Source organism: Phallusia mammillata, chromosome 5 (genome assembly GCF_965637545.1).
Source record: "Phallusia mammillata chromosome 5, kaPhaMamm4.hap1.1, whole genome shotgun sequence".
NCBI lineage: Eukaryota > Metazoa > Chordata > Ascidiacea > Phlebobranchia > Ascidiidae > Phallusia > Phallusia mammillata.
Window position 1 is genome coordinate 23,088,085 of NC_137256.1, and position 15,553 is coordinate 23,103,637.

The 15,553-nt window shown below is 36.5% G+C and overlaps 1 protein-coding gene and 1 long non-coding RNA gene across 3 annotated transcripts; one reads left to right on the plus strand and one right to left on the minus strand.

Moving 5' to 3' along the window:
- Positions 1–703: 703 nt before the first annotated feature.
- LOC145230641 (uncharacterized) lies at positions 704–8,492 on the plus strand. Of its 2 annotated transcripts, none has more exons than XR_013860714.1 (4): positions 704–863; positions 4,136–4,221; positions 4,767–5,006; positions 7,360–8,492. It is a non-coding gene; the product is annotated as an uncharacterized LOC145230641 (long non-coding RNA). The 2 variants fall into 2 exon arrangements; XR_013860715.1 differs by having other exon boundaries at positions 7,365–8,492.
- Positions 8,493–14,716: 6,224 nt separating this feature from the next.
- Positions 14,717–15,520, minus strand: LOC145229706 (angiopoietin-related protein 4-like). Its single transcript, XM_080095038.1, has 3 exons — positions 15,502–15,520; positions 15,101–15,186; positions 14,717–14,986 (listed from the first exon to the last, which is right to left on the minus strand). Exons 1-3 carry the CDS (start codon positions 15,518–15,520, stop codon positions 14,855–14,857), a joined length of 237 nt encoding a protein of 78 aa, XP_079951164.1. The 3' UTR covers positions 14,717–14,854.
- Positions 15,521–15,553: the final 33 nt, after the last annotated feature.

A 15,553-nucleotide genomic window follows, 5' to 3' on the forward strand; every position in this document is an offset into this window, starting at 1 on the left:
GCTTACAAAAGTATTGTGTTAAAATTTTTCTGTTCAGCTTTGTTTGGTTTGCGAGATATTGAGGTGGAAAGTGAACCCTTTTTGGACATTTTGAACTGTCGCGCGTCATTGATTGCTGGCGAGCGGGGACGACGGCATTATGCGCGAGTTATGAACTTCAAGTTAATATTCGGGGTAGAGCCCCCCAACTCAGAATAACCATTTGGGGCTTTTTGAAAACGGCATGCTCTGCAGAAACAGAATATGCCATTGGCTTTTATGCCTCGGAACGTATTTAAGAGCATTAAGCAGTCATATTCATAAGCGTATTAATATTCGTGGTTTTAATATTTTTTCAAACGAGTGCCATCGATGGTTTGTTAAAGCTTACAAAAGTATTGTGTTAAAATTTTTCTGTTCAGCTTTGTTTGGTTGGCGAGATATTGGGGTTGAAAGTGAACCCCTTGCGTGGTTGCTGGAGCCTTTTTTTGCTGGTTGCCAGGATCGCGTAGGTAGTTTGTGCTGTATTTGTTGCTGTGTTATTGTTTTTACGGTGTTCGTATTTTGTCAAAATACCAGTTACATTTTGCAATAGTTGGATATTGAAAAAAGCTAAGGCACATTAAGTTAAGCAGCGAAAAAAGATATGAAACAAAAATATTTATTTACCGTTTTTATTTGTATTAAATAATTGTTACCTATTTTGTTTTTTCCACAGCTATCCTTTGAACACAAAAAATAGGTTGGTTTTTACTGATCCTAATATATATTGCAACAACTTTACTATATCAGATAAATCATGGATTAAGCCAAATGTCTCTGCTCTGCACATATGGATTTATTACTTATGTGAAGCCATCTCAACTTTCTGACACTGTTTTGAGGTAACCAATTTACGTTCATATTTTTCTACTTAATCTGTGTTAAAACCATGTTTTGACCAAAAGGTCTCATCAGTACAGCTGGTGACAAGACATTGCCTAGTTTACTTCAGTTGAAATATTTGTTTTGTTATTTTGTTGGTCATTGGCATCTAGTGTTTTTTTATTATATTTTGTCCCAGGGTTGTGTCACGAACTTTGAAGTAGCCAGGTGATATGTTGCTGCACAAATCCAACACTTTGTAGACGTAGGTTGGTTCTTATACATTTAAATATTTTTTGATGATAATGGGCCTGTTGACGTTATCTTTGGTTCATTACATAGGACTTGCAGTTCATATGGTTGAATATTTACTTTCGCAAAACTTGGATTGGTGTTGCCATTTCCAATGAAAAATTGCTTCTGTTACTTCAAATAAAGGGTATTCAGCAATATACACTATGTTACTTTGCATTTTACGTAACGAGTAACACAGTCTGATACTTAAAAGGATGCTAGAAAGATTTGAAGCTCTAGGTAAGGGACAGTGGACCCCAGTGTTAAAACTGCTGATGGTTTCCTAGCTTGGTATTGACAATATTGTTGGTACATAAACACATACTTTCTTTACTGGGAAGTGTTGTCGTTTTGTATTGGTTTATCTAATTGTTAATTGCGAAATAAGAGGTTTAAATTTTAAAAAAATTGTGTGAAAAATATGAAATAAGTTTGTCATTGCAATTTCTCACTTAGTGGTAGTTGCACTAAATTCAATGCATCAAACTGTATTTGCATCAAACCAAAGTTAAATGAAAAATTTGTCATTTTTGCCGCACCATATAAAGCTGTTATCTCGTGTAGTTATCAGTTTGATTTTAATTTATATTGTTGCCATCACAAAAATAAGGACTGCATTTTAATTGGTTTGGTTAATATTTAATGTTTGAGAAAATGTAAAATATATACAGGCCTAAAGTCATAGGTGCCAACTTTGAAATGTTTTTAGATATATGACATTCTATGATGTTACAAAATAAAATAGACAACTTTCTTGTACCTAAATTAGGTCAGAATATGTTAAAGCTTGTAGTATATGAGCGTCACATATAGCATTTCCACTAATATATTACAAATGATTGCTTATTTGTGTGCAATAACGCCACTTTGAACATCACAAAAAAGAAATGTGTGTCTCTCTTTGCAACAACATTAGTTTGCTTTTGCAATTGTTTAAATTCCAAAACTGCTTCAGGCTGTTTTACAATTGTGATGAATGCGAACAATTTATTGGCTGTGAGACAATAGCCGATTGATTCTATGGTGTTTGTTATGCATTGGTTCAGAAACACTTTGTTAGCTGTGTATTATGCATGACAACCTGGTCACATTCTCAGGTACAAGGCACACTCAAAAAATGGGTGGGGCTCTTACCCATTCGAAGATAAATCTTGGTTAATGTTGGACACCAATGTGAATAATATTAAAAATATTATGAGATAAATTTATAAATTTATATATTTATAAAGTGATTCAACACAACAATGCAATGTCGTGCATAATAATGGGAGATTTTTCAACATTTTGTGTCGTTTAATCCTCAGATTTTACGAAATTGAAATTAAAATTTGTCATTGTCATTACAAAGTCGGACTTAATTGTGACGTTTGTTTGGATTCACCCATTTTCGCAGTGTCAGCCCCAAATCTTCATTTTTTGGTTTTCCAGTCTCTAAGGTCAGAAATACAACTCCCAATATGCTTTAATTACAAACACACATTTAAACAGCACGTTTTTTGTTTGCTGTCTTTTAAATTTTATCCCAATCAGCCCAGAGGTTATCTTTACAGCTCTTAATATGTATTAAGAAAACCCTGGGCTTTCCGGATAATCAATTTCCATAGGAGCAATTGGTTTTGGTCAAATAGTCGCTGCTTTATGCATGACCACACATGCCACCAGGCTATTTTCTTGTTGGAATAGAGCTGCAAGGTTTTTAGTTGTTTTGTATCACAAATAGGGATGTTCAAAGTAGAATAACGAATCCGTTGGATTCGAATCCAGTTAGATTCGAATCCATTTTTGCCGTTTATATCGGGTAATTGGAACCGTTATAAATGTGTGTTCTCGTCGTTGGCAAAATGTAATGTAAACACATGTGTTACGCTTTTACGTCGACGCCCGGTCATTGTACCCGTTGCAAAGACGGCAAGTGCATCGTCCCGTCAGATCAATGAGCGCCATACAACGTTATAACGCGAAGTCGCGAGTTGCTATAACAACGCCATAACGACGGTTGTGCGTTGAAGGCATAAATAACGATTAGCGCACTTGTTACGCATCTGATCACTTGGTTATGCTTATGTCATTAAATGACATACGGGCGACTATTTGCAACGTCTTACCAGCATCTAATTTTTCCGACTTTTTTTCGACACAACAAAACTTTGAAGATCATGGCGTTAGGCAGCGATTGGTAATATCGCAAAAACAGTGATGGAATCCCATAACATATGGCGTTTGCGTCATTTTTTAACCCCATACAAACATAAAAATGCTGTACACGCTGCAAAGTTCATATTTTGTGTTGCAAAATCGCTGGTGGTGTAATTGAAATTTAAAATCACCCAACGTGCCAGCTTTACATCACCCAATGTTTTAACTTTGCTAGGGGGCCTGTTTTTGCAGTTGTTTTAGGTTAACAAACGTTATATATTTGTACACTAGGGAGTCTATGTTAGTTCTCTACCATCAACAAATCAAATTACCACAGCATGCTTAAAACATACTTACTTCTGCTGAAGGCAATAATAATCACTAAATAAAATTGTGTAAGTTATTTTTTAACCTTATGCTAATTTTTGTGGCTTAGTGGATTTTGGGTCATTTAGTTTCAATGCAGTTGTGCGAAGTTTTTTCCCAGGGTTTTCTTTGTTTTGGTTGGTTATTTTTTTACATTATAAATGAAAAATATGTTTTGTAATGTATTAAACAGGTCGACTTTAGTTGTTGTCAAGGTTAATGATTGCTCAGTCAAAAATAATATAAGAATTGGATTCGATATTCTAGATTCGCATCAATTATTCTAGAATACCCAATTATTCTACTTTGAACATCCCTAATCACAAATTGTGATTCACAGTGAAAGACATTACATATGTTTGGTAGCAGATGTAACATATAATGTTGGTCTACAAGGGCAGAGGGAGAATTTATTGTCATATTCCACACCTTATCATACAAACATTTGTAAAATCTCTGTCACTCATTCACATATATATCTTTTTCTATAACGCAGGTATCTTGACAGAATGTTGCCTTAATGCAATTCATACAGCATGTCCATGGAATTGCAACAACGTAATGTTTCTCCTACATGTGCAGGTATGTAGGTAGCAGGAATGCACAATATTTCAGCTACATATGCACACATCACTGGTCCATATTTCAACAAGGCCACCAGTGTAATGATGTTTTCATGTATAAATTACAGTTTTAAGGAAATCTCCCAATGTCTCATTTACTGGTGCATATAAATACAGATTGGTGTCTAATTGCATTTATAGATTTAACTTAACTACTTGCTTCTAGCAGTTTGTCACACCACTATTTACACATTGTTACATGTTAAGACTGTGGATTGTTTTTAAACAACATGCATTCAAACAGCCTAGAAGCTGGACTCATACATCTTCCAAGCATGTACTATGTATATTTTTGAGCCACTGACATCTGTTACTTAAGAAGCAAAAAGTCCCAAAGGCAATTGTATCAATACATGGTTCATTATAATACAGTAGGTAGTATGTACATTTCAAAAAAGATGCTCTGGCTGCATAAACTTTTTTGTAATCATTGCTTTTTCCGTGATAATATTTTCTTTGCCTTGTAAAACCACAACACTATTAACATGTTTTATCATTAAACAGGTGAGAAACTTCCTTATTTGGTCGGTTCTTGGATCACTGCCCAACTTTTGGCATCTCTGACCCATTTGGATTACCTTCACCTGAATGTTATATCGCTTGTCAATACGAAATATCAGTTTCTTCATAACCATGTTCGTTCTGGTGCCACAGAGGAAGCCTTTTTATAGAGGCAGTGGAGAATCAGTGGGTGTTACCACAATAAAAACAACAAACGAATCAGTGAATGGACTGCAAAAAAAGGTTAATATGAATTAATTATTTTGGGGGGTTTGAAACATAACAGTCATTAAGCTCCATGAGATAATGTTTCTAAACTGCTGGTACATCAAGTTTTTAGGTAAGTTTCAAATAGAATACTTCCCATTTCACATGATAGATCAAAATTAGGACTTAAAACAGTAAAAACAAAACAACAAGAGATTTGTTTAGATTTTATAAAATCACAGGCCTGTAAAACTTGGTTAAAAAAGTTATTGGTCTGCAAGCTCAACAAAGTTAAAAACACTATATTGGAATCTATTTTGGTGTTTAATAACACACATTATAGTTTAATTATGGGTCCCCTTCACTGAAGGGGACACATATTGATTTTACTCCAAATCTTTTTTTTTCTTTTTTTTTCTTCTACCCAGAAGAAGTTTGTCCGACTCGTTTCCCCATCAAATCCTTGATGGATTTGGATAAATTTACACAGATGGTAGATGTAGTTATGTAGATGTGTATCCCACTTGTTTTTGTTGATAACCCCAGTATTTACCCCGCTAGCCCCCTAAAATGGGTATTTTTACCTTGAAGTTTGTCCAACTCGTTTTTCCATCAAATGTTTGATGGATTTGGCTGAAATTTACACAGATGGTAGATATAGTTATGTTGATGTGCATCCCACTTTGTTTTTGTTGATAACCCCAGTATTTACCCCGCTTGCCCCCTAAAAGGGGTATTTTTCCCCGAAGTTTGTCCGACTCGTTTTTCCATCAAATGTTTGATGGATTTGGCTGAAACTCATACAGATGGTAGATGTAGTTATGTAGATGTGCATCGTACTTTGTTTTTGTTGATAACCCCAGTATTTACCCCGCTAGTCCCCTAAAATGGGTGAGTTTTTAAACAGTGTCAGAATTTCCTGAAATTTAGGCTTTCTTGTATAGTATGCCATTTATAGGTGTCGATTGTTGCCTTCAACCCTGTAGTCCTAACATTTACCCCACAAGCCCCTAACGTATTTGTATGTTACTGGGCACCACAAACAAAAGATTTCTTAGGAGCAATAGTGTTACAAGGGCAACCAGTTGTATGTTGCTCGTTGGTGGGTTGCTTGGTGGTCGTTTTTGCGCCATGGCAGTTAGGGGCTTGTTAACAGCCCTATGGCATCAGAAACATTACCGGTTGTTGCTCAAAACACCTCTAGTGGTCGAAATTTTAAACATTGGCGGATTGGGCTGAAATATTGCAGTACTATTGATTGAGTCATTGTGGTTTTTATATATTTTTTAGTTTGTGTGTTAAACCCAATTAGTTACCCTACTAGCCCCCTAACATGGGTCAGTTTTTAAAACGTTAAATAGGACATACTTCAAACAATATCTGGGGTGAATCTAATTTTATATTTTGTATTCTACATAGTATTATTATTTGAGCCCAATGTGTTTTACCTTACAAAACCTGACTTACTCATGGTTATCTCTTGAATTGCATTATTTTCAACTTTGCATGTGTGGGGACCCATGAGTTTTTGCCTGCAGAAACGACTAAGGTTATAAGAACGATGGCTAATATGGGACCCAATAGAAAATAAGCATAGGAAATATATTAATGTTTTAAATTAGGTTATAGTGTAAATGGAACAACAAAATGTGCTAGGACCACCCTTCTAGTTTTGTTGTACGTTTGTTTTTCACGTTGCAGACATCGAGTGGCCTGAGGGAGATAAAATTCTGCCAGACGACGCAGTGAAATTGATTTGACATTTGCTAACGAAAGATTCCAGCGATCGAGCTGGAATCAAATCATATTTTAAAATAAACTACAACTTGGCATTATTTATCAGGGATATGTACCGAGCACGGCAGTTTTTACCGGTAAATCCCGGTACTCGACACAAAATTCTTTGAACATCGTATAATGATAAGGCAGAGTTTAGATAAAGTTAAGTTTACAATCTATTAGCGTAAGTATGAATTTCTTGAAACAAGCAAAAGGTTTACAATGATCACATATGTGGAAGTTGTTTGTACTTTGCACCATAACAAGTAACGACAAATCAGCGTTAGTAGCAAATTCGCTGAAGTTTATAGTTTAGTAATTTATTCAGCTTCAAGCAAGTTAAGTTGATATAATATTTGCAACACAAACGCAATTCTGTGTATTACGTTGGAAAAGCCTTTCGAAAAAGAGGCTACGTCTCAATAAAAATGGCGAATTTTTCTGCTTTTTCTATTGAGCCCACACTCGTGCCTTCCCTGCAAATAACTCGTGACCCCCTTTGGCGACGGTTGATCCGCGCAACAATGTACAGAAGTCAACCACAGCACACGCGCCACATCCGTTGCCATGACGACCCAGTTAGAAATAACGTTTTACCCTTTGTTGCTAGGGCAGCCGAGGAATAAACGGAGTTACCATGACAACGGTGTGAAAGCAAATGATGCTTTGCATTTGTTTCCATGACAAGAGTGACAAAGTCGGTTTCAACTTTCGTAACCATGGCGACAATGTTACAAACCATTTCTCCGTTACCAGGGCAACCGATTGAAGATGACTCGACATTTTTTACAATTGTCGAACACTTGGTGGCTTAATGGCTTAACTTTAGTTTCTATGGTATTTTCTAACTTTCCCAGAGCTACGTCATTTGTGTGCAGTAAGTTGAAATTTTAAAGTAAAGTTCGTTAACTTCTGCTTATTCTGTCTTTTCTATCCAAAAAATCTCCAAATACAATTCAACAAGTGCTGATTAAGCCGTGTATTGTATTCACAAAATCAAATCTGTTTTTAATACGAACATTTTTACACGTATTTCAATTGTTAGTAATAATACCACGGTTTGTCTTTATATATATTTACATTCAAATTATTTTGCAGAAAATGGGTGAAATCACTTTTGGAGAAAAAATTTCGTTATTTTTTTTGTAAATCCTAATCACTAACGGTTACAAGGTAGAATTATGCGAATTTTTAATTTAGCAAAATTTAAGCAATTTATTTAACTGGGTAACTGTATTTACATCATTTACACTAATACGGAAAAAATTAATAAAAGTCCATATTTTCATCTTTGAAAGAGAAATGTTGATTTTATTCACATTTAAACATCATCGTTGATTGTATAACCGGTGTACTCCATCCTTTCCAGTAATACCAGATCATGTTGCGGGTTAAACCTTCTGATCTTCCCCATTCAGCGTTGGGTTTAGAACGGTAACAACGATTATACCACCATCCACCGTCAGCGCCGTGAAGAAGTGCACAGTTGCCTCCATTCCTCCTGTGTCACAATGTAATACTCCAGCAAAACTTAACCTCGATACAAACTACACAAACACATAGTGAAACTTTATTCGTGTGTTTTAACCAATAGCACCATTACTTTATCAGTTGTGACATCACACAGGCTGTTTTAATGATTTTATGACGTCACACACTAACTTTCATTTTTTTGATAAACGGTTTAAACACGATCATTAAACATACGAGTGAGTCGTTTATCTGCTGTGAAGATTTTTTTTGTTCACTCAAAAACAAATTTAGAAATATTTCCGCATTGTCCAATGAACAAGATTATTTTTGTTTTATTGTAAATTTGGGGTCTGGTGTACTTTCTTGACCAAACGCAATAACTTCCGAACCCTATGACGTAACCTGATGATATTAATATGTAATATACTACGTCATCACCAGGATACGTCACACACATAATGACGTCATCATAGAATTTTACAGGCCCCCTAAAAAACGCCATTTTGTGAAATATTCAACGTAGCGAGCCCAAACTTCATACATGACGTCATCATACCTTCTAATGACGTCATATCAAAAATCACGTCATTCGCTAATCATTAACACAACTTTTTTTAACTCTTAAACAACACTAACCCTGTAACGCGACCAACGCAGGCACAGCAGTCGCGTCTCTGCCGTAAAACGGGAGTTAGGTACAGTCCCACTAAAATATTTAAAATGGCGATGATAAATAATTGCATCCAAAGCAAGGAACTGTACATGAAAATGCTTGTTCATATACTTACACCCGTGTGTGATCATGCTGACCCAATTACAAGTCACCAACAGCCGTAAATCAAATAAAAAAAATGTCAAGATGTGAATTGTAATGCCCCAAAAGAATACTGTAAAACATTGGATCAGGTTCGATGGAAAAGGCATTTCTTTACAAAGCGACAATCTGGATATCGATGAAAAGGTCCATCCCACCTCTCGATCCTGCACCCCTCACTTTGCCCTCCCAAATACGTGCGCCACCCAACGATTGTCTATAAACAATCGAAAACAAAAAAGGTTTTCGTCGCATTGTGACGTCACAACGAATTATGGTAAATTTATGCGATCGCGTTCGATGGAAAGAGTAATACTTCTTGATACTTCGCACAAAATTTCGAGTTGATACCTCGAAGGGTCTGTCGTTGAGAGCTGCCCCAAGGGGGGCACCTCGAAGCGACGCAGGGGCGTACCTTAACAACGTAAAAGGCCTATGTTGCACCAAGTGTACTTTCTTGACCAGAATTTGACGCATATTGAACTTGTCTATTAACACGTTTTAGATACATTGTTGGGCGCACCAAAGCAAACCTCCACAATTGGGGCTTCGTACAAGATGCATATTGTGAATGTGGCCTAGAAACTCAAATGATGGACCATATATTATCCCGCTTCCCTCTTGGCCCAGCATGCGCTGGCCAATCTTTAAGGGACATCACGGAAGAGCCCCTCACCTGGCTCCAGCACCAGCGTGACAAGTTTTATTGATGAAACTTGACCAGTTACGCTAATTGTCATTATTTTATTTTTTTTGATCTACCGCGGTAGATCACGCGTGGTGCCGTAAGCAAAGGCTCAGTAATTAACATTTTTGTCCAAAAATCAAGCTAATACGCTTACAGTCCCCGTTGTGTAATTACGCTGCACACTGTGCTTTTGCTGATGTTCGTGATTAGGCTAGTTAAAGATGTAGTTCTTTGTGTTCGGAAAGTTTACAATTTACAATTACCGGAAAGTTTATTGTCAAAATTAAAAGCGATCGCTGCTTTGAGATGTTGTGTTTATCCACACGTTTAACAGGTGAAAAAGATGAAATATGGACGCTCAACAGGTGACAAAGATGAAATATGTTGACACTTATGTGAAGATAAAAAACAGGTATATATTATTTTTCAACGGAATAAAAAGCGGAAAAATAAGTATCAATCAGAACACATTGCACATATAGGTTTTTAGTAGGGCTCTCATTAAAACGTAGCGTGCGTCACGAAACTGCACTAAGGCGGAGGTTCAAACTAGTTACATTTAAATTTGTTACGAATTTTGAAGCTTGTAGCAAACGCGAGTCGGTCGTTAACGTTGTGCCTGTGGGCGTTCTGTCGATTTAAGAAACAGTTTCGGACAACAAAATCATCGGACAAAAGTAAGATTATGTCGTTGGTTTGTTGTTGTATTGGCAGGTAAAAAAATGGTTCCGGAATTGCCTCAAAAACTACATCTTTTGCAAAGGATAATAATAACGTTTTTTACACATCGGGTGCAAACAGTTCCGGCAACAACTAATGAGACAAACAAAATTTCGAAACATCTTTCTCGCAGGGGAGACCTGTAAAACGCACGGCTTAGTCATACCTTTTAAAAAATACAAGAATTATCACCGTTTTGGATATAGTCTATCTGTACAAATTATGGCGGGTAGAGCCAAGGGGCAAGGGGGGTAAGGTAAATTCATTAAAACTACTACAAAACTTGCTTCAAAGCTTAGTTTTTTAATTTCCAAAAACTTATTTCCCGAGCCTACCCCTCCCACTAAATTGAGGATCTGCCTTGTTTGGAAGTGTTTGCAGCTTTAACTGAGTTTTTCGACCGTTAGTGCAAACAGAAACATCTGATATTACATGAAAAAAATATAGGCTTAAACAAAAAATAAAAGCTTCTTATTCTAAAAATTCAGAACGCGCATTACAAATTTAACTGCTGACAGGCTATATAAACAATTTAAACCAGAAGATCTTGATTGTTGCCAAAATAACACACACAAAATGCAAAAACAGACAAGCAGAAACAAACACTGCTTGCTAACGTGTATCACGTGTAAGCAGGGTTGCCATACTATCCTCATTTCTTAGATTTAATCTTATTTTGAGGGGAAATGTCTATAGGAAAAAAATATTGTCCTTATTTCTACGAAATGTCCTTGTTCTTAACTTGTGACCTTATTTTGTCCCTTCTACAAGTAAAAGCAATCTAAGATCTGAGCTGTTTTGAGATGCAAAAAATATTTTCTACGAACAAGGATTTGCTGGAACAGATTGTTATGGGAATAATATGGCGTGTAGAATGTCATGGCTCGAATAAATGCAAAGATTTGTTCAAAAACCTTTGTTTCTGCCATACTTTTTTATTTTTAGCCATATTACGGTTATATTTTATTTTGGGGTCCATGTCAATGGCAACCTTGCGTACAAGTCAATGAATTTGAAAGGAATGAAAACACAAAAATCAATTTTTTTTTTAAAAGAAGATCCATTGGCCGAGGCGCTTCGAGGTGCCCCCCTTGGGGCAGCTCTCAACGACAGACCCTTTGAGGTATCAACTCGAAATTTTGTCAAAGAAGTATTACTCTTGTCAAAGAAGTATTACACTATCAAGAAGTATTACTCTTTCCATCGAACGCGGTCCCATAATTTTACCATAATCGGTTGTGACGTCACAAAGAGACGAAAACCTCCTTTGTTTAGACAACGCTGGGTGGCGCACGTATTTGGGAGGGCAAAGTGGGGGGGTGCAAGGTCGAGAGGAGGGATGGACCTTTCCAACGGTACCCCGATTGTCGCTCTGAGCGCTTTACTTTTTGCCCAGTAGGCTCATGAAATTGGTGTTGGATTCAGTGTATACCTTTTTCGTAGTTTGCTCGTATGGGATATAAGAGACAAAAGGAACCCATTGGAAATCATATGTCTAATTACCAAATGAAGCGTTTTTGATGATTTGTTTTGTATTATGTATATTTTTTAATGTCAGAAGAAGAAAAGGCGAGATAACTGCTTTTGTTGTGACGGTTTTGGCCAAAACGGGGCTGTTTTGCCTTTAAATTTGTGTTGAATGGTACCTTACTCTGTTTTACGGCATTTGCGCAACGATTGTGTTGTGATTGGTCACGTCACAGGGTTAGTGTTGTTTGAGAGGTAAAAAAGTTGCGTTAATGATGAGCGAATGACGACATTTTTAGGATGACGTCATTAGAAGGTATGATAACGTCATGTATGAAGTTTGGGCTCGCTACGATGAATATTTCACAAAATGGCGTTTATTAGGAGGCCTGTAAAATTCTATGATGACGTCATAGTGACGTCATTATGTGTGTGACGTATCCGGGTGATGACGTAGTACATTACATATCAATATCACTACGTTACGTCATAGGGTTCGGAAGTTATTGCGTTTGGTCAAGAAAGTACACCAGACCCCAAATTTACAATAAAACAAAAATAATCTTGTTCACTGGACAATGCGGAAATATTTTTTATACCTATGTGCATAAACTGTAATTACCCATCATTATCCCGATCTTTGGTGGTGAATGGCATTCCGTTGTGGGACGCCAAACTGTTACCAGCCATTCCACTGTAGCCAGAAACATGCAAACGATAATTGTCTGATTCGTCGTCGATTGCGAACGAACTGCGAAAACAAAATACATTGTTGTTGTTTTTGTGTTTATTATGGGTTCCCTTTCTCTGAAGAAAACACATCTCGTTTTCTTTCGTTTTTTTTCTGTCCCACGCTAATGTTTTTCCGTTTGGTAAAAAAAAACAGGTTTAAACCCGGAAGTCTAACCGATTTGAGCGGTTAAATTCATTAAACTTGAACCAAAACAAACGATTTCCACACAACCCGAACCGGAGTTAACGTTATATTTTGTTTGCCATGCAGCCTGTATCACTTTTTGTAATTGCCATCACAAAATTTATTGATTTCAAACAATGTACTAAAAATACGCGACATAGGAGCTACAGGGCGTTTCAAAAAAGACAAATTATGGGTAGAATTAAGTTAATGGAAACTGAATTTAAACCGGTTTACAAACCGAACTCCAACCCCCAGAAACAGTAAACCCGAAGCGAAACTGAACCCATATAACAAACGGTTCGACTCCCTTGTTTAAGCTAATTTAAAATTTCCTATCTGAAGTTGTGCGTTGTACGTAATGCGCTAAAATAATTTGTAACAAAGTAGATACGTTGCTCATTGTTTACTCGCACACTAGTCCGAACTAGATTAGCCGTATTTGTATTAAAAAAGATATTCAAAATGCTATACTAGATTTACACCAACACTTTGCGTCTTCATAGAAACAGTAAAAATATACACGTAACTGTTCGTTATAGTTTTTATATTTATGACCCCATTATACTGTTATAGACCCTGGCGCAGAGCACCGGCTGCACCCGCATCTCGCAGGGCCTGATTTAAAGCCAGTCGGTTCAGTGAGATTCCTTTTACAAAACCTGATTTTTTTTCTTTGCAAAATAGAAAACGATTTCGAGTTGTGTAAACAAAAGAATAGTTTAAACATGTTTGCTCGAGGTACGATGTGTTTTTACGGTTTCGCAGTTTCACCTGAGACTGGAAAAACTCTAATGTGATTTTTCTTGTGAATTAATATTCTGAACAAAATATAGTCGCTTTGGAAAACAAACAATCCAAGGCGGTGTAACTATTAAACAGACAAATAACGGAAACGGAAATAAATTGAGAGACACCAAAAAATCGAAGATTCAATCTGCAAGGTTAAAGGTAAAATTTTTCAGTAACTAAAAAACAGTAATTGAATCTCCCTATTTTTTACCACTTTATAGACGGTATTACTTAACACGTTTTATACACAGACTTATTTTGCAATGACTTCGAATGTGAAAAAAAATACTTGGTCACTAACAAATCAACAAAATCCATCCATGTCCTGACAGAATTATTACGACTGGAAGAAGATTATGGAATTATTGCACAATTTTGTCCTTGTTGCAAAAAACACTTTAACGGGCGAGTTGACACGAAGGTTGGTGGTGCTACAGGCAAAGTTTTGCCAAAGATATTTAATTAGTTTTGCTTGGGACGGTGTTGAAATAAAATCATCTAGCCCAGGAGTCACCAAACTTTTTTCACTGCGGGCCGGATAAGTTTAATAATGAATCGCGCGGGCCACGTAGTTTGTCCGCCGTCCTCAAACTTAGCCATCGAGGCGATTTTTGTAGGGGGCCAAGAGATGGTCTTTTTACAATCCCATTTAAAATCTGGTAATGCGACTGTTAAATTGTACAGTTGGTCCCATCTTACGAGCAATGCTTGTATGTTACGTAACAAGTAACAAAATAAGGCACACAAATAACACGTCTTGTTTGTGAAATAACAAAGCGGGGAATCTTAGGCGTTGTAATTTTTAACTTGTTTGCGAGAATAAATACACCGCCATGAAGACCGCCGCGTTTGATTTTTGATTGCGGTAAAGCGAATTATTTTTAAAGTATTAAAACTTATTGCAAAGTGAAATGAAATGTTCCGTTCTTAGCCTTGGTTTATAAAACTCGTCTAATGCGAACAATTTGTTGCCATCAGCAATAAAATATCTTTGGCCGTCTTTTCCTATTTACCAGCGCGAAATTTCCTATTTACCTTGATTACCGACCCTATCATGCCCAAGTTGTAGCGCCACCATATGGGCATATTATTTTTGTAGTAGAAATCATACCTGTACTGTGCGTAAGCCGTTGCGGCATCAAAACCTGTCATCTTTATTTTCAGTTTGCAGTTCTGTCCACTTGTCATTTCGTATATTTCATCTAAACCTGGGTTGTTTAAAGTTTTGGTCAAATTCAATTTACGCGTTTAAACAAAATTATTTGTTCACCGAGCCAGAATTCTCCTTCCATGTTTCCGAATCCATCTTTATATTCCTGCCAGGCTCGGTTAAAATCCACACTTCCGTCAAATCGTCGTTGGAAAACCTGTCATGCAAGAAATATACGAGTCTTGTAATGCTCTGTTGTTATTCCATATATTTTTCGAAATATACAAGTGTTGTAATTCCTTTGTGTTATTTTACATATTTTTCCATTTACCGTCCAACCCTCTTCACAGACCGCTTCCTTGTTGTTACTGATGAACCTCTGGTAACCATCCACTGATGACGTTAAGCAGCTGGGTGCTTAAAAAAACAAAAATATTTGCACAATGAAATTTCTGTCGCTAAATCGTAAAATACAAAACCTCTTGTTCAGAAAGGAAAAGATAAAATAGTTTAGTTTCGGGTCTTATATATTAGAGGAAATTTGTGTGGGTATAAGGAGTCTTTTAAAAAAAGATGTTGAATAAAGAAGTTCTGACACAAATGTAATGTGGTTGTTGAATTTGTCAGTTATGAAACAAATAAATGGCTTTATGGCTATTTTTTTGTGTGGCAATTATAATCTGTGACGTGTAATGGAATATGTTGAAACTGCTGACTATGACTATAAGGTACTTAAATGATACATGACCATATTAATGACTGAGTAGCAAGTGTGTTAGTTAGT